The sequence below is a fragment of the Bombus fervidus genome, chromosome 2 (assembly GCF_041682495.2).
Source record: "Bombus fervidus isolate BK054 chromosome 2, iyBomFerv1, whole genome shotgun sequence".
NCBI lineage: Eukaryota > Metazoa > Arthropoda > Insecta > Hymenoptera > Apidae > Bombus > Bombus fervidus.
Genome location: NC_091518.1, coordinates 22,536,802 through 22,561,284, shown reverse-complemented (window position 1 = coordinate 22,561,284; position 24,483 = coordinate 22,536,802). Strand labels below are relative to the sequence as shown.

Sequence of the window (24,483 nt, the reverse complement as noted above, 5' to 3'; positions counted from 1 at the left end):
AAGCTACAATCCACGTATCATTCTTAAATTAAATCGTTTAATAACAAACGATTGTAATCAATAACTTACCATCCAAATGTTGCTCATTTAAAACTAATTCAAAAATATTAAAAATATATCGAGTTGCAAACATTTTGTAAAGTTTGTATAGATCAAGTTATATTGATATTAATTGAATACATTCTGATTTCATAGACTTTATGTACAAATCTGCATTTTACTATATTGGATTCCCTATAATTGTATGGATTCATAGATGGTTCTAACGTACTTTACCACAGATGACGTTATCGTTGTTATTTTAAATTTAATAGATGGATTGAGATATTACGTGCAAGTGGTTAAAGAACCGACTTGCGCCCTCTTTTAGTCACAGGTGTACTCGGAATCGTTTCAATGACGGACGAACACGCAGCAGCGTTCATCTCTGTTTCAGTACTCAGGGCGCGTTCACTCGAAGTGGTTATGCACATGCAATAAAGAAAAGATTCGCATTTTGTGACATCAAAGCACGATAGACGGTATCGAGTATCAAGCGAGAAAAATTATACGGTTGGATCTTTAACCAGTAAATCTTCTAGTGATTTCGGCGATTTTCTGACAGCTCGTTTTCAGAAGAGGCGAAAACACCGCGAAAACACCGAAAAACTAGGAAGACTCCTCGTGGGTGAGTTGACAATTGGAAAATTGTTATACATACATGCACGAATTTCTGTTGTTAGATACCTTTATATATTATTAATATCAAAGTAGCAAATGTATGGACGAAAAACAAAGTAACAAAACTACAAAACGAAAAACAAAATAACATTTCGCTATGTCCAAGTTACTAGTTACCAATATTCTTTTCATTCTATAAAAGCACACAGACGTCATAATGTTTGTTTAATTTTTATTTGTTCATTTAATCGTTGTTTATTGATTTACATGAAATATGCATGAGGACACGTCTTTAAGAATATGTAACTTGAAGAAGGCAAAAATTGAAATTCGAATGCTCTATATCAAAAAATATCGATATTATAAATGCCGATATTATCGAATCCATAATTTTTTCTACTATCACGTTTACAAAATTTGTAATATTCTTTTGTTAATATATAATCGAATTAAGATTTGTAATAAGAACGAAACAAGTTGCAAAGACGATAAAATTGTATGATATTTTGATTTTGATAAAATCGATGTGTTAAATGTCTGGCGAATTTTCATAATTCGCGAAAATTTCTGAATTATCATTGACTTAAGATAAAAGAATCTATCACATTTAATTAAAAAATTTTATTTCTCGTATAATATAGGTGTATTTTACTGCTTAAAATTATTATTAGCATGTAAAACTTTTGTTAAAAATTATTTGAAATGCTTTTTGAAAGCAATACCATAATTATGATAAAAATAAAAAATAATATTTATTACAAATACGCATTTTTTAACAAAAGCATTCCTTTGATATGTCAAACTTAATTGACAGGCATTTGTAAATTGAATGATCGGATATCATTTAATTTCTTTATGTTATCAGCAGGGGCATTGTTCTTTATTTTTGTTTTCGATAAGAGGCGAATTTTTCTGTCAGAAAATATTTAGATAAGAAGAAAATAAGCTTTGCTTAGCATTACGTATCATTTTTCTTATTCTTAGCTTAAGCCACTGGTTAGAATTTCATTTCTTTGACCTACATTTTCCTTATATCGGGTAAAATGTCACGTTACTTTAACTATTATACGATGATATCGATTTCATAACGCTAAATATTCACTTGTTCCATGAAGACAAAATTATATTTCTCAATAAGTGTTGAAAATGTGATCTATATTATGTTTACATCGCAGGTACATATATACTAGCCTGAAAGTCGTGTTATAAGCTTAATGCGAACAGGTTATGTTATATATATATATATATGTGTACCGAAAATCTATAACTTCCAGAGACGTGTATACTTTAAGTTATTTACGACCATCGATCAACATTCCAAATATTGTTTTCGTCGACAGCAGGTTAATTAATTTAGTATGTAGGTATTTTATTATGTACAAATTGGAAAGATTTAGAAAAAGAATTAGTGAAGTGAAAACCATATGTAAGTCTAAGGTCAATGTCCTTTTGGCAGGTTTACAAGTGAAAATCTGGACCCTGGCGTGTCATATAGTTATGTAAGCGTTTATGTTTCTAACAATCTGCATGTTAAGCTAAAATTACGTCATAAAAGTAACCTACCAACAATAACAGACATTGACATTCGCGTGCTGCGCGCGATAGCTTAATGTTGCTTTCACCAATGCATTCAAGATAATTAAACCGGAATGGTACTGATCTGCATATCTGAATAATACATATGACGTAGAACTCTAGAACTCTTATAAATAATTATTCACTTCGATAAATCTTCCTCGTTTCAATACCTTAACTTTTTTTCCCTCGTGAAATCTAATGACCAATCGTTTCACAAATATATGATAAAATTCTAATTTATTTCTATGTTGTTTAATATATATTTATGCAAATGATATTAAACTCCTTTTACATTGATAATTGCTTCTTATTTGTGAAAAAATGCGTGCCAATGTATTAAGCAATTATTGATTACGAATCTAATTCTAACATTTATTAGAGGTGTTCTATAAATTTTGTTCTCTACGAGTTTCATTTTAATATTATTTATAATAATAAAATTTTAGTATCATTACAATCACTATAAACAATAGCTATCTATTTCTTATTTAATATCAATAATAAAACAATATTAAAATAATAACATACGAAAAAGTTAATTGCAACTTTAACTTTCCCTCTCTCCTTACTGTATCATTTTCGTAATAAAAAAAGATATATTATAACGAAATTTCATCCTACCATTAACGTGATTTTAATATCCGAAGCATCGAATATCAAAATCTGTGATGGGTAATCTTCAAATCGATATCAAACACTTTACGTAAAACGTCAACTTTTTCAGTTAACTACGTTTATTCACCAATAATAAAAAACAATACTTAGGAAGTGTTGCAACACGAGTATAATAATAACAGATTAATAACGTAAATATTAACATTATGATATTTATGGAACGATAATGTTGTATCTTAGAGTTTGTTCGTTCAGCGATTAACGATCTAATACAACGTGGATGACTAAAAATCGAGCAAATCGATCAGGCTTCGCGTGCACGAGAAGTCATGAATTATCATCGATATTCAACGCTATTGATTTTAATTGGCAAATGAATCGCAACAGTGCATGATCCCGCTTGTTTATTTTCTTCTGACGGATGGTAGACGTTGGAATCGACCATGGCGGTTGTCATGGTGACTCCCCCCGATCACCCACCTTTGGCTCTTCTGAATCATCCTGTGCGTACTCATATTCCTGCAAAAATACATATATATACATATACGTATATACTCGTGACCCAATCTTCTTAATGCCAGAAGAAAGTTAGGTTATTCCTTGAGCTAAACAATGTAATATCCAATACGTATAGCATTCGTAAACATTTTTATTTTTAGCGATACTATTTTATTTTTAGTATTTTGCGATCTATTTGAACATCTTGCGTGATAAATATGTATGAAAAGAAATAACGATATTATTCCTAGGAAACAGGAAATCAAATATTTCTTTCTTCGAGGGAAAAAGATCAAAAAGTTTGTTATCTTCTAAAAATGTATAAATATCATTTATACATTTCTATAGATATTTAAGGGTTTCTGATATTTAGAATATCTAACGATTTATTTTTCTTGTCATTCATTCGCATTTTTCAGAACAAAGCAACGAGGAAATGCAAGAAGCAATACTTTATATTTTCCCTAATTTTGTGTTGCAAGTATATGAAAACAGTCCAGTAGCAATTATGAACAAGTACAGGGGCGATTAAGGATCCATCGCGTGCTGTTTAATAATATCGGTCTTGGATTTCCTTTCTGATAAGATAACCTTAAAGCTGCGGCCACACCTTGCAGGTGAAGGCTCGCGCGGAGTCAAAAGAACAATCGATCGTCTGAAACTTTGTATGAAATTCTATAATATTTAAACAAAAACGTTAATAAATTAGAAGAGCCTAACAACGATACCGAGAAAAATTTTTTATACGTTTTTTACGTTTCTATGTTAAAATATTAACAGAAACTTCTTGTGATTACAAAAAAGATATTTTTCGATATCGATAGCTCTCATTCTTTGTAGTTTCGAAAGATCTTATTATCTCTTTAAATATTTGCCATCGCTCGTCGCTTTGTTGAATGAAATATAGAGTTCAAGTAGAATTACTTGAGAGATTACATGTACAGGACTGATCTGTGTCATCAGATACTACTTTATTTTTGTTGTTATACGGTTGTGGCTGTTTCTGGATGTTTCTGCCTTTTGGAAATAAGATAAACCATATATCGTGCGGATAGTAAATCACCGGAGGACAAAGAAGTTCTCGATGTCAGGCAGACAAGAATTTCCAAAATTTCATTTCCGATAATGATATTAAAATTGTGACGTCGCATTAATTATTTCCTAATTATCAAAGTTAACCCTCGACTGATATCGTTAGTTTATAGGAGTAATTATAACAATTTAGAATGGATTTTTGCTAGTTTGTTTAACTCTATCAGATCCCTTGGATCGTATTCGATCTAATTATGTTTTTCTACAAATAAACATAATCTTTAAAGTTTGCTAAAAATATGAAAAAAAAATTTTTGTTAGTACGCACGATTTCTCGTATCAACCATAACATACTTTAATACCGAAATGAAGTTTAAATTAAGTCATGGTAATATAAAATATATCTGTTATATAGTTATAGTTGAAATAAAAGTGTTACTGCAATAGAACTTCAAGGTTCGTACGTTAATGGAAAGTACTATAGTGGGAAGAACGAAAAGGGTAAATGTATCTAAAATAACCTGGAATCGTATCGATTCTTTCGTAAACCTATAAATCATGTGCTTGAGTTCACGTTCGATGGTCGCTTCTCGATTATAAGAATTTGCTAGTACCACTAGCTTTACCTACTAACCCAGTGACATAATTCTCTTGGAATAATTCTCTCAGAATTTGTCAAAAGGGAATGTAAAACTCAACTAGAAAAATCCTTTGCATAAATAATTGGATATAAATACTGTAAATAAATAACCGCAAATGTTAATGCAAATTTATATTTTTATAAATACAAAGCAATGGAATGCTGGGCGAAATATGTTTTCCCAACTAAATATCACAACCAGTACTATACTAGTATCTCTGAATTTCCCATAAATGCGTAATAATGCATAGTAATAATAGTCTAGTAAAAAATAATTATTATTATTATTTTTATAATTAATAATATAAATTGTAATATAATTTATCGTTACAATTATTGTTATTACTGTTATGTAAAACAATAATTATTATTATAAAAGAAATATTTAAACTTGAGGAAACAAAGAATATAATTTCTGACAGTTATCATTCGAATCGATAGTTACGAAACTGCGTGTTACTATTGGATCGTGTCCATCCAGCGGATATATTACTTTAGCTTTTTGGCAGAGGGCGTCTCGGTTTTCTCCGCACTTTTGTCATCTTCGTACGAGTTACAAGATTTAACAAGATACTTCATGGAAGAGAATTCTCCGAAAAGAAAAAATGCGAATTAGATGGAAAAATGAATTACGTATAGTCGAAGCCTGTCAAAGTTAAGGTTAAACCTGCTTAAACAGGTGATTCATTACTGAGACTTTATCAGACTCCGGACATGTACTTAGCACTAAAGTCAACCTTCTCGTATTTATATAGGTGATAATTGATAGAGCGTTTTAGGATAATGCTCCTACGTGTTAGTCAAATTAAGCTTATGAATCGTATTGTAGGATCATGATTTAGCGAGATCGTAAAATTGGTCAGTGATCAAAGTAATTGCGTTTGAAGAGTCAGTATAAAGCAGGATAGAAATATGGATATATGAGGACTTAAATACAGCCATGGCTGTACGAACAAAATGTACATGGTGTGTTATATAATGTACATTCAATGTAATAAATAATATAACGTACTAGTATTTAATATATTTAGTTAATGCGCTATGTATAGCGTTATATTGTATGTACAATGATATATGTATGATGCAGTGTAAGTATACAGGATGATTCCAAAATTATGGTACAGTCGAAAAGGACACGTGATTTCTCCTATAAAAATCGTGTTTTACGACATATGAAACTATATTTTTATTCTATATTTTTAACTTATTTTTATATAGGCGATCGTGTCTTTTTTAATTGTACTAGACTTTAGAATCACCCTGTATGTTGAAACTATCCTTCTTCCTCCTTTTCTTTCTTTAATGCAGTTGCAATAATAATTAATATTCGCGGTGAAATATCTGTTACTTATCTTGTAAGTTATCGTCTTTTTTTTTTTTTTTTTTTTTTTGTTGTATGGAACCTTAAAAGCAACCGAGAAAACAGTGTGTATGGGCTTAAGTGGGTTTATAGTTCTATCAATAAGACACCGATGAATGTCGCTATTCAATGATTTGATATATGACCACACGGCACTTGAAAAGAAGATTTTATTTCCAAGAAAGAAAAGCGATTAAATAATAGAGGACGCCTCGCATAAATGCCCTCTAATCGTACATACGTCGTTTCCCCATTGTTTCTTTAGAGGAATGAGATAAGAGCGTAAGAGAACAAACTTGCGATTACGGGGCACAAATATTCTTCTTAATCGGAGAATACATTTAAATCGTGGGATATGGGAAATGGAATAGAATAGAATAGGAAAGTGTACATAGAAGTGATGAGTCGTTGATATAGACTGAGACTGTTCCATCTATACTTGCGTGTTAAAAGCGAAGAAGTAATTTAATTAAACAGAATGTATAATGGAAAAATTTAATTTACGTGTATTAACAATTTTTGCCATTGATAGTTAATGATGTTTAAGTATTGTTCTTACATAAAATGTGTGTTTTTTTAGATATATTTCTTATTTTTATTAACATTGCAGTTTAAGGTAACATTAATATATATCTGGAATCATGCATGCAGTAAATGTAATACTTTACCGAAAGATATTTAATAATTATTTTTCTAATTCCTTTTATCTTGTTTCAGAAATTTATTTTTTCTGCTTTCACACTGACTACTAATTGTTTTCTTTTCCCAGCTTCTTTGAATTCTTTAATTGAATACGCACGCTTTGCTTGTTTTAGCATATATAATTAGTTAACTTAATCACTTAATCACTTAATGGTTGATCGCAAATATGGTCCATCTCTTTTTCTATCGATTTCTTTATACTTGCTCACACCGTTCAGTGTCGTATGCACATTCCTGTACCGAGACACGCATGCACGCCTATATATCATCTTACATTACCTCAATGGTGAGTAAACAGCTCTTTCTTTTTTATCATCGTTGCTAATTACTTCACTTTTATTTTTTCCCCGCTTTTATTAGAACTTCCTTGTTTTACGCCACTTTTTTTTTTTTTTGCTCCTATGCCTTCTTAGTACACGTTAACGAGGAATGTTTGATTTATTTTATAATGTTACACTTTGATGTTTCCTTCTAACTTTCGTCTTATATCTTAGCATATTTTATTCGTTACAGTGTGTTTATAATTCTGACATAATCGTTACTCATATTTTACGATACAAAGAATATAATACTTTTTAAAAGAATAAACAAAGTTTTGTATTTTTGCAGCTTTTAAAAAACTTACAAATTGCTACGTAGATGTAATTCTAAGATCAGAACGCACGTAAAATAAAATACGCCTATAATTTATATGTAAACGGCTTGTATCTTTTTGGAAATAACAAAATGTAGTCTTTTATGCTTTATAATAATTGAACATTAAAATATGATCATTTATTTATTAATTAATTTAGAACGAATATCCCAAGATTTTATTTGAAAAAGAAATTTTCAAGTATTTTATCATAGAACGATAAAGAAATGATCAGAGAAACGATATACAGATAAATTAAATGTTTAATAATTATTCGATAGCATAACCAAGAATATCATAATTTATAATTATAAAGCAGTATCCTTTTCCTATATTATTGAATGCGGATGTTTCCACAGGAGAGGCAAGAAGACGGAGCGTGCATGCTGAGGCGACCGACGTTTAGTGACTTTTCCAAGGTCGACCGGAAAGTCCTTATGGTAGGTGAGGGGCGTGAACGATCTTTCCCGAGCGAGATCCAGAGGCTGAAGGGCTGGCCCCGACGTTGGATCCACTCGGCCAGCACCTACATTTAGAATAACAACGATGACCGATCGTAACGAGAACCTGCTATTAAAACCAACAAATCAACTCAACGTGCAACAGGTACCCCACAAATCTGCCTGCAATTGGAACAACAATAACGATATTCGCAACAACGGCTCGACGAACTTGATCAAAAGAGACGGATTAACCGCGAGAGATCCAAATTATTATCCACGATCGAACAGCTATCAGAGAGATCAAACAAATTCGAATTATCGTTTGGCGAGAAAGGCGCCCATCGTTGGCTGGCAAAATGGCAGTCCAACGGTATTTCCAAGCACACCAGATCCAGAAACGCACGATACGATCGATTTGTCTCGTTCCCAAAGCGTCGCCTCGTCTACGAAATATTCAGAGATCGATCCAGATTCTGGGAACACCGAAGACCTCAGTAGTTTGGCGGACGAAAGACTTCTTCAGTCTACACCAGCTCATACCATCGATCGAAGCGTGGAATCATTGTCACCCGATAAGGACACTTTCTTAACGACATCTCCGGAAATTGGCAAAAGCAAGGATCTAAGTTTGACCGACGATATAGAGGACAAGATCGATCTACTGAGTCCTGGAACAGATTGCACGGAGGACAGAGCACCACCTACTCCTGTTGGCAATAGTTTCCTGGCCTCGCCGAATCTTACGATAGGACCTAGCCCTGTCAATAAAATCGAGTTAATATTAACAACCCCGTTACCCAACGAGTTGCGCCTATTCCAAGAAAACGAGGGATCCAACAATTGCAGATATTCGGAGACAAAGCCAATAATCATCCCTAATCCTGGCTACAGAGACGACACGAGGGATTCTATCGATTCCGATAGCACTTCAGAGGACGAATTAGCCAACAAGGGAAAAAGGAAACCCAAAGTGCCAGATGGTGGATGGGGTTGGGTAGTCGTATTGGCTTCTTTGGTCATCTCCATGATAGCCGATGGAGTGTCCTTCAGTTTCGGCCTTTTGTACATCGAATTCCTTAAAGAATTCGGTGCGTCTAAGTCGAAAACAGCCTGGATAGGTTCTCTTTTCATGGCTGTACCGCTTTTATCCGGTCCTATAATGTCGGCCTTAGTAGATCGTTACGGATGTAGGAGTATGACCATCTTAGGTGGCCTGATCTCAGGAATAGGCTTCGTGTTGAGCTCTTTTAGCAATTCCATCGAGGTAATGTATTTGACTTTTGGAGTCATCGCTGGTCTGGGTTTGGGTTTGTGTTACGTCACTGCGGTCGTGAGCATCGCGTATTGGTTCGATAAGAAGCGAACCCTAGCTGTAGGATTGGGCGCCTGTGGCACAGGGATCGGTACCTTTTTGTACGCACCCATGACCACGTATTTCATCGAGGAATATGGCTGGAGAGGCACTTGCTTGCTGCTAGCAGGCACCTTCTTCAACATGATCGTTTGTGGTACGGTAATGCGCGACCCTGAATGGTGGATCTTGGAACAGGAAAAGCAGAACGGTGCAACCCCGAAAAAGTCGACGACCAAGTCCGAATGCGATAGATCCAGTATCAGCCCTGCAGACGAGTTTCCCGGGGTCGAGGAATTGAGAAGGATGCTGAAGAGCGGACATACGCCGGAGTATTTGTTACAGATTCTCAGCACCACCACGGAGGGTCCACAGACGGCGAACGGGGATATTAGATTTAGAAGCGTGGTTAATCTACCTACTTTCGTGAAGCACAATGAAAAGGTGAGAAGCTGACCTGGATAAATACGGAATGAAAAGAATCCTGCAATTGCTCTCCGAGGGATTCCGCGATGAATAATAATGAAATTCTTTGTTCTTTAATATTCTTTTTCTAATATTCTAATGAAATACCACTGACATTGAAGCAGTAGAAATGAATTTTTATTTTTTATATTGGTAATTTGATAAATAAATTAATACATAGTACATTAGGAATTTTTACATTAATATGGTTAGAAGACAGAGTTGTGCTTCGTATAGATAAAAGCACAAAGATTAAAAAATTAATTAGAAAGAAAATTTGTACTTTCGAATATTGCAGGTGCCCGTGGAAGTATTAGAATCGCTATCCAGTAACCCGAGACTGTACAAGGTCATTTTGGAGAACTATCCCAATCTTCTATCATGTAGAAGTTATTCGGATAAAATGCTACAAGATTCCACTGGAGAAGTCGGCAATAAGAGTGTCGTCACAATGTCTATGAGGTTTTAAATTTGATCGATATGTACTAATATTTTTATTTCATTTTTTTTTTTTTTTTGTCTCTCTGTCGTATTTAATGTCTTCCGATATCGTCACGAGTAAAAGATATAACAAAAGATTAATAATGAATTATAGTAATATTATTCGTTTTAATTGAAAGGATCAAACAAGCACCCGACGAATCAAAACATGACAATTCGCATGCAACGAATAATATTCACTCGGTATCTGCATGCAACACCATAAGGAATCACATAACGAAAAAAATATCTAAAAAAGAATCAGAAGAAGCCAATCCTCTCTTGATCAAAGAATTTGAGTGTACAGTAAGTAAAATCATTTAATTCTGTCCGATATAGTGAAAACAAAAAGCAACGACAAATTTTATTTCTTTTTACATTATTATATATAATCTTTTAGATGAGCGAAGGACGAAAATCAAAATCGATTTCTAAACAACGCATAGCGGATCTTAGTTGTGGAGTCGTCAGAACGGATTCTCTGCCGTGGTTAAGAAGACAATTTAATACCAATACTCACCATTTTAAAGATATTAGAGTTCACAGGAACTCGGTCATGTATCGTGGTGCTGCTCTTAATTTGCACAAATACAGATTAAGGGCCAGTAGTTGTCCTGATATTTATAGGAATAGTATGACTACATTAGCCAAAGAAAACGAAGAGGTAAGATAAAGATCGAAATAAATAATAATAATAATAATAATAAATAGTCTTACTATTGTTATAGCCTGTGATATAACACCTATTCTAATCTTTTATATCCAGAAATGGTACAGCGAATTAGTAGACTTACTGAAAGGTATGATGGACTTTTCAATGTTCCTGGAACTGCACTTTTTATTCCTCTCACTGTCAACGATCTTGCTGTTCACTTGGTTTATTGTGCCTTACTTTTATCTTGCCGAGCATCTTACCAGAAACAGTTACATCGAGTCTGATGCTGCGAATCTCCTTAGTATTATCGGCATTACTAATACCATTGGAATGGTACGATTCATTTTATCTGCAAATTATTTTACAGAGATATCGATGTAACTATTTTATTAACTATTTTACAATTTAGTTACTTTATATTGTTTTCAGATTGGTCTTGGATGGGCAGGAGATCAACCTTGGATGAATGTTAGTAAAACCTACACTTGGTGTCTGGTTGCTTGCGGTGTGGCAACGATTTTAATGTCAACGTTAACTCCTTATTATAATCTGCTGATGGTCACCTCGGCAGCGTTCGGTCTCTTTTTCGCGAGTAGCTTTAGCTTTACTCCTGTTATATTGGTAGAGTTGATACCTCTAGAGAGATTCACCACTGCCTACGGCCTTAGTTTACTTTGTCAAGGTATAGGAAATCTTCTTGGTCCACCACTGGCTGGTTGGATATTTGACGTAACGGATTCGTGGGACTTGTCTTTTTGTTTAGCTGGTGGATGGATTGTTATTTCTGGGTTTTTGGTAGGCCTCATTCCGTACACAAAAAATCGGAAGATTTGGGGTAAAGGACCCATCGAAATGGAGCGTGAGAGAGATAGTATAGCTTGAATTTATTCTTAATCGATTCAACTCTTACTTTCAACAAAGACGAGCGATGGAATTGTTGATTGATAATTTACTGTTATTCTAATTGTCGAAAGAAGGAAAATATTAATTGTCGCATTAATTTTTTTCTAATCTATAATGATTTTATCATCAGATTTCTTTTTATCAAATGGACATACTTTATATACAGTGATAATAATAATACTTATTGATCCGTAATATTTATAGAATAAACCGTAAAATGTACATATGTTAATAACTTAAAGTTATTTAAATTGCAGTGAAATATAGTTAATTGTATTTGAAATTCACTGAAGAAATCATAATATATGAAGAATTAGCAAAGGTACAAAGAAACAATGAATGTATCATAAGATTTTTTATCATGCGCCAAACATAATTGAACATCGTATTTCACTATTTAATTATTTTGTGGATTTATTACAGTTTGATTTATTCAATAGAAATACAAATGCATCCTTATTTTTTAAATTGCAATTTATCTTTCGATTAATACGTGCGATGCGTGTCGCTTGCGTAAATGTAGATATGAGATAAATGATGTAAACTAATATCGATATACAATTGATATATATTATTCGCTGTTGTTCCAACAGTACAAAGCTATAAGATACATATTATTAACTTTTCTTTTACAAAAATTAATTCACCAATAATTTTATTAAAGACGAAATTCTTTCTTAAAAACAAATAAAACAATAAAAAAAAAGGATGTTTCTAAAAAAGGTGCACGTAATTAAAAGAAGCTTGCTTTGATAAATATTTACAAAATTTCTATATACGTGTATTACTAGAAAAACATGTACTAACATACAAATATATATTATTTGGTAATTCAATTTGAATATTTCTGAACAAGGAAGTGGCAAACTTAACTGAATTTATATACTTATAAAGGTGTTAATGACAAAAAAATCTTGCGTGTTCCGTCCGAAGGAACAAAAACGTGAGATCTTTCGTGGGTAATTTTTTAATGACGCCTGCTTTTGGACGCAAGAGGCTATTTTTGAGTAGAGAACGATTTTTTTCAACAATTCTAACAATCTTTTCTATTTTCCGTGTTACCTCCGAGGCGTCATTAGTACGTTAGCGACATATGATGATCTGATCGATTGCCTGGAAGATCACCTAGAGTATTGTTCGTGGCCTAATCATCTCGAGGCCTCGCGTTCGTCTAGAAAGCGTTCACTCTCTTCCCTTCAAGGACATGGTTCGGACGCATGATAGGGTATAACGGTACGAGTGATATCTAAAGAACATGCTGATTGGATTTTCTTCAAATTTGCTGTGAATACCACCAGATCGATATACTTCTAAACTTCTGCCTTATAACGTCCAATATAGATAACAAATTGAGAAATCAAGTCTGCCATGATAATTAAAACGATGCACAATACTTTTTCGCATCGTTGTAACGAAACGTCCCAACTGTGATCGCAACCATTGTCAGGTAAAGGTTAGAAAAATTGTGAAATTAGCAAATGTATTCTCTAGTTAATAAGTATTCGGCATTTAACTGTATTAACGAAGATTTTTGAAGTGCAATGTTACCATATTATACACCGTAATGACATATTTCAATTAAAAAATAAAAAAAATTAATCCAATAAACTTATTCGATTTTTAGAAATTTCTGTATAGCTTTTAGAGATATTTAATCGATCGATATCATGGTAGAGACGTAAGGATACGTAACTATAATGACTCGAATTTTACTTAAATCTGCTGTATCAATATGTACATACTTATATTTTTGCTTAAATAGGCACCGTGTTATCAGAAATTTAACAAAAATATCAACAATTAATTGTTTCCATTATATTATAATGAATGTTATTAAAAAGTCTCGTTCTTAAAAAAGATTGTGCTTATAAATAATTATGTAATACGCGTACAGCGTATAAAAATGGATACAGTTCTTTCTCTACAATTTCTTAATGGTGTGTTAACTTCATTTTCCGATTTCTATGTCATTTATTCCGTGTCTCTTGAGAAAAAAAAATTTAAAAAAAAGAATGCGCTTTAAGTATATCGTTCTTACAAAATAAATTGTCAAAACTTTCCCTCAGATTGAACCGAGAGTCGTAAAGTGTTAGTTTTTGCTCTCGTTCTCTACTGTGCATTGGAACGCTAGTAGCGCCTTCTTTCGTGTACCCACGCTTCACTAAAACACGACACGCAGGGGTACAAGATAACGTTAAATATTTCACTTCTAAAGATATAAGTCAATTGGTTGTCCATATTATCCCGCTATCGCATTTTATACTCAATAATCGATGAGAGTTTTGATGCTGTTTGCAACAATGTTATATTTAATACTACATAACGTAACAGTGTCAAGTGTGATAATAAATGTAAACTTTACCAGGAGTTTCTTGAAAGTAGATTTGAATTTGCGTAAAATTATACATTATCTTATACAATAAATTATACATATATCTTTTCGAAGTCGACACGGAGTCTAACAGAGTTTTCAGTTCTCACTATTGTTCATTTGTCGTAGCACGTGTTTGGATCAAGTAGGGGTAGAGGTCGAAATATAGTTTATTTTCTTATTGTCCTCATAGAAACGGATCTTCCTTCGATCATAAGCGCCCAGTTAGGTTGAATTTCGCGCGGTTGAGTATCCTTCTCTCGAGTTGCTCACATGTAACCGTGTTATTGTTAGAAAATACTACCTCCACGGAATTCAATAACTAATCGTGAAACATTTTTCATCACAAAGACAAACAATAGCATCTCTTTTAAGACATCCACGAAGGGCTAATATGATTTTAAAAGAACAGAATGGTTTTGACTGCAACAGTGAAAAATGTAACCTTTTAAAATTATTACATTTAGCATCGATTAATTTTACTTTATACAACTTTTTTATATCGTGTATTATATAGTTTATAACGATAGAATGTTATTGTTATTAAATTATTTTATTTTTATTAGTGATAGTACTTGTAATTTGTTAATTAGCGATTCGGTAGTAATAGTAAACAGTGATGATGATAGTTGATGTTGTCATAATTATCATTGTTTGCACTGAAACCTATAGATAGACGCGCAAGTTATATGGAGAAAGTGGGCGACAACGTCCATTGGGTATGAAAAAGAGAGGAAATAAAGAATATTAGTAAGTAACTACAATGATATTACATCATTCTATAGTACTATATCATAACGTAAGAAAGAGTTATTCAATTTTAATTTTTTGCCTACGAATTACGCGCAACTTTAATGTTGTATACAATGTGTTATAAGGTATATGTATGTACATACACAATGTATAACGTATCATCGCTAATATTTGTATATGTACACTGACAATGAGGTACTATAGTATGCGCCCTGTTGCATACATGTGACTTACAATTTGACTCATGCAGAAGCTTTAATAATTTATTTTCGAAAACTAATGGAATTATGGTTCTTTTTGTCTCTTATCAAGAAAAATGTGTACATACAAGTTCAAAAATCACAACTGATCTCAATTTCGCATGTATATCGTGAGTTTGTGAAAAAATGGCGCAATTAGGAAAAGTAAATTTTTCGAAACACATTGGTATGAAATAGAAATTTTTAAATAGGAAGTAACCTAATTAACGATGGAAAATTTTATTTCCTTTTGAAATTTAGATAATAATTTTTTAGCCGTGATATATATCATTTTTTAGCCAAATATCGTTTAGTTATGTTGCTTGCTATTAATTGGAGTAATCTAAATGTAGTGTTAAAACAGTTTTGAAATTGTGACACTCTTCTCGTTAAATATATCAATTAATTTGAAATACCGCTCAAAGATGGCAATCAAATTGTCAAATTAACTTACCTAACGTTGAGCTGTACATACAAAGTCAAGCTAAAACAAAAGTTGCGATTCATGGAAAGAAATGTGTTGTTAAAAAAATGAAATATTTGCTGTCAACAGTTGTAACGTATAATACTTAAAAACTATCAACCATTGTAACAAGTAATAAGAAGGAGATTTAATTTCTTAATCTTCATAATGTATTATGCATTGCCGCAAAATATAAATTGCTGAAAGTGTATGTATAAATTAGATAGGAACGTGTATATTTGTATAAATATATATACTTACAATATGTTGAAAGAAACACATTATTTTTATTTATTCGAATGTGGCTGAGAAAAAAGATAATATCAAAAAGGACGGAGACAGAAATAACGTTGCATCACAAATTTATAAAAAAGTAACAAATATCACCGGCACAATCTTTTTCGTTATTTCTTGCTTATCTCTTTCCAAAAAAAATTGGAAATTTTTTTCTTTTAAATATATGACAATCGTAAATATTAATTATAAATATTATTCGACAGGGTTAATAAATTCTACGTACAAGCCTTCCTCCAAAGGTCCGGTATCCAGTTCAATTTCACTTTCAATTTCAAACTCGGAGTTCCGCACGATTTCCGAGAAGAAAGCGCGGTTTTATCTTCTCAGGAGACAAACATGTGACCTAAAAAATCGTTCATATTTACCACTGATAATGTCAGGCACGCGTGATAAGCGAATTTAATTATTTTATAATATACAAAATTGTAAAGTAAAAGAGAGTAAAAAAATATGTAATGAAAGAGATAAAAAGTAGAAATGGAATTATCGGTAACATAATGTTACCCAACCAGAATTAAAGTTATTTGGAATATTATGTTTAGTTAAATAGAAAAAAAAAGTATAAAATATAAATATAAGAAATGTTTTAAAACACGTAAAAATACTTGTATGTTACATAATAATACTAAATTTATTATACGGAAATATTTTCCTACATGTCTTTGCGTTTGTCGCATCTTTCTTCCGAACTGCAAAATTTTTTATCCGAATGTGTCTTTTCGGTGGTATTTTAAGTCGCTAAACACCAAAAATGTGGGTCACGGTTCTGAAAATTCGATCTTATGAACATTTGTCCCACAAAGGTCTTAACTGTACAAATCGGTGTAAGAACGTGATCATACAGAGTGGTAAACTATAAGCGAGAAAATTGGCATTAGTTGTGCCGTTGCTCCTTTTGCCGCTTTCTGTACGATCGCGGCTTAACCGATCGCATCTCGGCGCGGCGACTAGAAAATAAAATGTACCCAAAATCTAATCCGATACTCGCGATTCAAACGCGTACGGAGTAAACCATACGGAAGGTTAAGAGTAGCGAACTTTAAAAAAAGTATCGTCAAAATCCACGAGGACGTCACCTATCAACAAGTTATTATTATTTATAATTACACCGTATTTCTATGAAAAATGATTAGAGCCTTTCTTTCGATAGCTCTTAAAAAAGAGAATAAATAAAATATTCGGTATTACCGAAATACTGCTAATTTCGTACAAAAAAAGTAGAAAGCTTCTACGAACTTTTCAAACGCATGTTGTTAAAAAATGTGCTAAAACCTTGCTAAAAGAGAAAAATGTACCTGATTCAGATATCAATGAGAATCTCACCTATTCTACATAGCCTCCATACATCTTTAATGTCCCGGTGAAGTGCTCGGATTAACTGGACTCGGAGTTGAGTTTCTGCTGGGAATTCTAGGAACTCCAACTACGTTCGCGAGATTCTCCATGCTTTTCGGGAAAGTCCTCGTGATAACGGCGTGTTCAGGACCAATTAACGCGTCGCCCATCACACCTAGCCGCACACCGCTTCCGTACCTGTGTAGCGTTATCGACATATCTAAAAAAAAACAACATACAATTCTTATTACCGAGCACTGAAAACAAACGATCCGCTAAAAGTAGACGCGTATTGAGAATATTTGGTGAACCATAAAAAGAAGAGGGAATAGATATAAATGACGGTGCATCTACGTAGATCATCGATAGCTAGACTACGGATATTCGTGGAAATTCATATTTTTATGAATATAATCGAAAAAGTGAAACCGAGACAGTATTGCTACGTTTTGAACATTTTATACATTTTTCTATATTATTTACATTCTGAACAGCTTGAAATTTTCTCTACGATGATTCACGATAGATAGTTATCAGAAGAAGTTAAAAATAAAATCTTCGATACCCTGCTCACGTAAAATGAATATAGAAGAAAATGAAATTGTCAAGAATATATATTTCGAAGCTCTTTCTATACGCTGTAGAGAGGAGAAATAAATGCTTAATTTTTCCACAAAACACGCTACATGTTAAAAGAGAGCAACATACTGCAGTTGCCTTGAGGGGGTCGCCAATACATCATCGCGTCGACGCCTTCTACGGGCACATCTCCGTTGACGTGTGTCAAGGAGAGGGAATACCTTCTCGTTAACTGATTTAACATCACTTTGAGCAGTAACGACGGCAAACAGGAGGAAATCAATCCGCAAGACTCTTCAGCTGCTGTTATGGCGTACATCGCACTTTGCTTTGCTCTTGCCTCGCGCACATTTTTCTGAATAACCTGAAATAAGCACGTACTTCGTCGTTTACATTACTATAAAATTAATTATTAATTATTAATGGTTATAGTTATATAGCGGACGTAGATATTAGGACACCTACTGGTTATATTTATCGAAAAAGCTCTGCTTTATTTACGTCTACTTTGTTACGTTTATTTAACTTGCATTATCAGAAACTAAAAGCAACGAATAGAACTCGATTTATACCAAATATCGGTAGCTGTCCCGATACTTACGATCAGTTATAGCGAATAACGTAAACGGATGATAAGTTAAAACAAATATGTGATAGAAATTGCCAAATCTCTTCTTAAAACATGATGGACCATTATAGCGCGGAATAATAATTTAAAGGGAATACTAACGTTGGTATTGTTGTCCAAGATAACGAGCATAACAGATTGCTAAATCGGGAAAATTGGGTCAAACGCGAGGGCGTATCTTTGTTACATAGTTTGTTTTCGTCTCGTGAGTTTCACGTTGATTTTATCCTATTCTGCTATTTAAAAAATTTGGTATAATAGCGATGATTCGTTCATCAACAGTTATGCCACTGAGATGTTAAGAACTTCACCGATTTTAATCGAGATTATTCCAGGTTACGTAGTTTTCAGTTAAAATTTAAGTATACTCGAAACCAAGATGTATTAACAAATTATCGTTCACTACGGTAAAATTTCAAAATAATTATTCAAATAATATCGTTCGCTATTGCCCCCCAAAAATCTATGCTTCGAAAATTCATCAATAATAGAAATTACCTTCAACTCGAATCACCCACTGAATACTTCAATTGTAATCGTATTCAAAGGACTTGAAATATTTCATTTAACAAAACTGTTCGAGACACGAATGATCTAAACGTAATCGTAATACCGTGCGTAAAGATCTTCTTCGATCAACTTCGATAATTAGCTTAATAAACTTATGCAAGACAGTTGAACGTATGCAACCATGCAAACCTGTAAGATTTCCACCAGATCGTCTTCGAATAGCGGAGTCTTTGTGGGAAGCGCAAGACACAAAATGCCTCTAGCTTGGTGATTCTGCAGAAATATGGCCCTCTGTTCGACGAATTTGCCAGTGGCGAGCACATCGTCCGGTATTCTAACGCCAGAATGGCGAAAGTATTCCTTAAGAGAATCTACCGTAGCGGCTAACAAAACTTCCGCCTCTGTCGCTCCAGTCATAGACGAGATTTTTCGAAGAACATCGAGTTTGATCTCCTCCGACCAAGCAACTACTTTTCGTCCGCAAGGAGACGTAATTTGAAGTCGATTGGCTTGCGGATGCTTCAGAAATAATTCTTCGAAGATTGTCTTCGGCGCCTTTATAGCGATCCACGCGATGGAAACCACTTCCATGGTGGCTTGATATATCAAAGGAACGTAGCACCATAACATAGAAGTCAGAGTATCCGAATGATAATGTTTGTGACGTGATTTCAGGGCTTGTAACTCTCGGATAAGTAATATCGGCGTTTTCAGAGTTAGAACGACTGCTAGATACCAACACCATAGAATGGCATCGCAGAAGAATTGCAGAGGGTTCAAAGATTTTAGCAGAGCTTGTAAAAAGACGGTATGACCGACGTTTCGTTTACCGGCTTCTCGCTGTAAGATAGAGAGAACGTCGAAAAATCTGGGTCCCTCTCCTTTCCTGTACTGTCTGGAACGAAACAAAGGAGATTGATGTCGAATTTCAGAAATTTGATATTTTTTAAATCTTTTAGAAGTCTTTTTTTTTTAGATATTTAATTTAGCTTTATAAATTGTAGAGTCTTACGGGTAAACTTTGCATGCTTATGAAAGATAAAGGGCTGATTTTTCTTAACAAACGACGTTATACATCGACCTTGATGCTAAAATAACTTTAAATAGCTATTTAAAAAGAGGCAAAGGTTTCAAAATACCATCTATACAACAAAAATTCGGTTTAAAGAGCATAAAAACATTAGTTAGTAATACGAAAATTAATTCCAAGCAGAAATGAAAAGATATATTAGAAATGTACCATTTGTAGATTCACTTCCAGTGTCACTTTCTCATAACTAAATACCTAAGAAGCGTACGTCGTTAAGAGAATTAAATAACGTCAAACGACCGAATCATCGTCTCCGATACGATGCATAATTTCATTATCAGTTCTTTCCACGAGCGTATATCGTACTCTTTAACCGACTCAAATTATCGAAAACCAAAAGACCCTATAAAAATCAACAAATAATGCAAAAACATTGTACCGTACCTTGTCATCTCTTTCACCGAAGAAACTAAAACGATGACAGCGATTTTCAAGCATTGAAAAATACCAATCTGCTTCTTTAGGATTTCTGGTCTCTCGTTTGGATCGTTATTGTATAAAAATTCGTTCCAATAATTACTGAAGCTCTCCGTGAGTTTCTGATAAAGTTTCGGAAGTGCCGATGGCTCTGAGTAAAGATTCGTGAAAGGAGAGTCCGCTTCCTGACACGCCCAACTGTCGGTGGAATATCTCAACGGAAGGAAGTCGGCCAACGCTAGGTGTTCTTGTTGAAGGAGCAGATGATGAACCCTCACCAGACAGATTTGGTACTCCTCTCCACGAAGAAGACAGTTTATTACGTGCACCTGCCACGGTGGTTGTCCGAATGGAAAGAATTTCGACGTGAGATCGCTCACATAGTCCTAAAATGCATGAATCTACTGCAAATAGTTATATTACAGACTTGTTTGCCTTCGAATGTGCGGTTTACAGCGTAAATAACGGGGGCTGATAGCGAAAAGCGCAGACGAGTAATAATTGAACGGCAACGTCGAATACAACTCTATATCGCGTTTCGGTTAAAGTCGAATTACAGTAAAGTACGACGCTATAGTCTCTGTCGATCGTTTTAGTGCACACCAGGTTGCAGATATTTTGTCAGAAGGTGATGTAATATTCGATGCAGGAAGTTCGTGTTTGAAACTTAAAGATAGACTGCGGATGTTTATGCAAATTTATCTTGTAAATATTATAACAAATAATTTCGCTTCGAATATTTTGTATCGTGTATAGTTTTAGACGTTAAAATTTGTTGTAAATGCATAAACATCCACAATCTACATATGGAAATTGACTTAAAAACCGCTTTTTCGCAAAATTCACTAAATGTGTTTTAGACTCTTATTCGAGGTTTCCATTGGTTTCGATTGAAGAGCACACGGGAAAAACGTGGCAAGTCCATTTCCGTCCTTCCTTTTATATTTTGATATCGCTTGATGATTAAATTCGAAGGATATATAATCTCTAGAAACAAATAATAAATCTATGGAATTTTGAAAACGATCAAACGATATATTTAGTACTATGATAATCGACATTTTTGAAATGCTAGATAAGGTACGAATATACTTGATCCTGAATTTTTGAACCGTTGAATTTTTGCGTTGCTTATCGTGTTCTTTCCGTGTCATCTTCGATCGTGTCAAAGAATTGAAAAAGAAGTTTAAAATTAACAGAGACGTAAAGAAAAATATAAGAACCGATTTTACCAAAGAGTATGGAATATGGAAAAGTACGAGGAGAGTATAAAACAAAACTGCTTTTAAAGAGCGTAAAGAGTATAGGAACGTGAAAGACAAAGGTACTTTAAAAATGATCAAAACACGATCTAAAACAGAGCGCGGAAGATCGGATTTATGAAACCGACCTGAATGTTGAACTCTGTGATGGGTCGACCTCTGAAGGAACAGGGTGAATTCAACAAGTGATTATCCACGGAGAAATAATCAAGATCCTTCCATACGTAAAGACCCCATCTCGTAGATAATCCTGCGCGAAGAAATCTTCTGGATGTAGCCAGGTGTAGCAAGTGGCCGCGAATACCTTCTGCGATCGAGCGACTTTGAATCAGCAAAGTGCAAATCCCCTAAATTTAAGAAGCGAAGCGATGTAAATCGATAAGGTTGAAATTAAAGAAATTAAATCGTCTTAATTTTGTGTACCTACGTGATTTCGAAATTGATCCAGGATTGTTCGAATGTTGTTCTCTTCCACCACGACCAAGTTTGGATATTTCCATTTTACGAAACGTATCCAACCCTTTCTTAACCATTTTAACACTTGAAAAAAAAGGAAAAATAGCTTTCTTATGAAAATGAGATTGCGATAATCGCCTCTTACAACATCTCGATGTATTTAAAAAATAAGCAATCGGTTTTTAAAAATGCGATCTCGTGCAAAAGAACGTTATGATTCGAGATACGTGTGCAATCTGAATAGCTTGTTCGATTTATTCTAACTGCTTTCGATTTTTATCCGTGAGACTAATAATTCTTGGATAATTTGATTTAAAAAATGTGAAAATAATTCGTGTGGATATAAAACGAAATTTAAAAGTTTCTATGCTCGATATAAAAATTTCAATGACACGAAATTTATATAATCTTACATAATTCTATAATCGACACATTATCAAGAACTTTTTTATTTTTCGTTAAATATTCTAGAAATAATATTTTTGATGAAACGTGCCATTCCGTTAAAAGAATTGAGTTTTTCAGAAGAAATATTCCATTGAGATAGAATTTTTCTTCGTTTTTTTAACCAATCTTAAGTTTGATTATCCGCATGACAGCAGTTACTTAACTTGAAACAAATTGTCTGCGTAATTACTTCTCTACTTATGTTTACAATTCTGTAATATTTCGTTGAACCGATATCTGTGACCGAAAACAAACACGCAAAAACACGAGTCGTTTCCTATCGATCATTGCGAATTTTCCACGCATCCAAAGTGCATTATATAATGGTAATTAACTGGATATTCGGGAAGGAAAATCGTGGTTAGTAGATAGAAATGTAATAGAAATAATTTTAACGAAATATAGATTCGAGGAAACACGTATCAACGAAACGTGTGATTCATCTCATTAAATGTAAATAGCACGCAGTATGGAGCTTTACGGGCTCGTTACGAATCATCTTCGTGACTAAAACATCGCTAACAGATACGTTTATAGGAACGCGTTGATTTTCCTATAAATTTCATCTATCGTATCATTTACACGAGTGACACTTTCTTTCAAAATCTAGATAGATCCAAAGAAGGTTATATTACAAAAAGAATATAAGATTTGACTTAATAGGAAGGAAATAACAAGAAGAAGAACGGAAAGAATATTGAGAGTATACAAACATATTATCTATATCGAACATATATATTACGTAAATAATTATGAACATTATTTATTGCAACAACAACGAGATTTGTCTATAAATATTCTCTAACAGAAGAAATGTTCAACGTTCTGCCATCTAGCACCTGTGCTTGTATCATTTTCGTGATTATCGTAAAAAAGGCAACTACAAATATCTTAACCTTTCGCCAGTGTAACCAAACGACAAAAAATTCAGAATGAACAATTTAGGAAATAATTATGTCAGATAGAAAAAATACATATTTTCGACACTTTCTAGAATATAAAATATTAATAATTGTAACATAGTAATACTATAATACTGCGTTACTGTGTCACTGTATTTATAAATTTATACGATTATGGTACTGCTCGAGTCTCTCTCGGACTATAAATAGACCGTGAAAAAATAAATTGTCGATCACGATCGGATGAATCTTCTTCGAGGATAGTTACCCGGATAAACGAGTAGCATAAAAGGCACCAAAATAACCAGTAGCAATATACTAAAGCTCAAGTGCAACAGCAATGAAATTCCAAGGATGTCCAAAAGATAGAACGTCGCCATGATCCTCTGCGATAATCTCTGCACTCTTCCAACTTCCTTTCAATAAGGAACCAAAACCGGAAGCGTATCGACACCACTTTAAGATCAATTTAACTCTCGATTATAATAAATTTCGCTGGTAATTGTAAAAATGGTCGCGTGCTCGAGAATCCACGGTCCTATGTTGACTCCGCTCTCTATGGACGATTATGTCTCGAAGACATGACCCTCGACCTCGTTTGCAAAAGGCCAGCCAGACGGTAGCCCGATGATATCGCGAAGCCACTGTTCTCGGGCTCGTCGCGTTCCCCTCGTCCCCGGGAATCCTCGGGGATCCGTGTCATTTGCCGGGGAATCGT

At 33.7% G+C, this 24,483-nt stretch overlaps 2 protein-coding genes across 7 annotated transcripts; one reads left to right on the top strand and one right to left on the bottom strand.

Moving 5' to 3' along the window:
- Positions 1–358: 358 nt before the first annotated feature.
- LOC139998235 (uncharacterized) lies at positions 359–14,553 on the top strand. Of its 2 annotated transcripts, XM_072022633.1 has the most exons (8): positions 359–667; positions 2,117–2,159; positions 8,079–9,957; positions 10,277–10,440; positions 10,599–10,764; positions 10,859–11,122; positions 11,225–11,446; positions 11,543–14,553. In XM_072022633.1, exons 3-8 carry the CDS (start codon positions 8,266–8,268, stop codon positions 11,993–11,995), a joined length of 2,961 nt encoding a protein of 986 aa, XP_071878734.1. In that variant the 5' UTR covers positions 359–667; positions 2,117–2,159; positions 8,079–8,265; the 3' UTR covers positions 11,996–14,553. The 2 variants fall into 2 exon arrangements, with proteins under 2 accessions (XP_071878734.1, XP_071878733.1); XM_072022632.1 differs by lacking the exon at positions 2,117–2,159.
- On the bottom strand, positions 1,534–24,483 carry LOC139998236 (uncharacterized). Of its 5 annotated transcripts, none has more exons than XM_072022638.1 (8): positions 24,034–24,463; positions 22,388–22,500; positions 22,089–22,307; positions 20,666–21,084; positions 19,381–20,086; positions 18,183–18,417; positions 17,485–17,694; positions 1,534–3,372 (listed from the first exon to the last, which is right to left on the bottom strand). In XM_072022638.1, the coding sequence occupies exons 1-7, from the start codon at positions 24,143–24,145 to the stop codon at positions 17,489–17,491; spliced, it is 2,010 nt and encodes a 669-aa protein (XP_071878739.1). In that variant the 5' UTR covers positions 24,146–24,463; the 3' UTR covers positions 1,534–3,372; positions 17,485–17,488. The 5 variants fall into 5 exon arrangements, with proteins under 5 accessions (XP_071878739.1, XP_071878736.1, XP_071878737.1 ...); XM_072022635.1 differs by having other exon boundaries at positions 17,463–17,694; positions 24,034–24,448; XM_072022636.1 differs by lacking the exon at positions 1,534–3,372 and adding an exon at positions 16,188–16,482 and having other exon boundaries at positions 24,034–24,453.

Coding starts and splice junctions, on each gene's coding strand:
- LOC139998235 (XM_072022632.1), top strand. CDS start 8,266: ATGACCGATCGTAACGAGAACCTGCTATTAAAACCAACAAATCAACTC. Junction 9,958..10,276: donor TCGTGAAGCACAATGAAAAG/GTGAGAAGCTGA, acceptor CGAATATTGCAG/GTGCCCGTGGAAGTATTAGA. Junction 11,447..11,542: donor TTACTAATACCATTGGAATG/GTACGATTCATT, acceptor TATTGTTTTCAG/ATTGGTCTTGGATGGGCAGG.
- LOC139998236 (XM_072022638.1), bottom strand. CDS start 24,145: ATGGCGACGTTCTATCTTTTGGACATCCTTGGAATTTCATTGCTGTTG. Junction 18,418..19,380: donor ATCTGGTGGAAATCTTACAG/GTTTGCATGGTT, acceptor TGCTTATTTCAG/GTTATTCAGAAAAATGTGCG. Junction 17,695..18,182: donor ACCCCCTCAAGGCAACTGCA/GTATGTTGCTCT, acceptor GTTTTTTTTTAG/ATATGTCGATAACGCTACAC.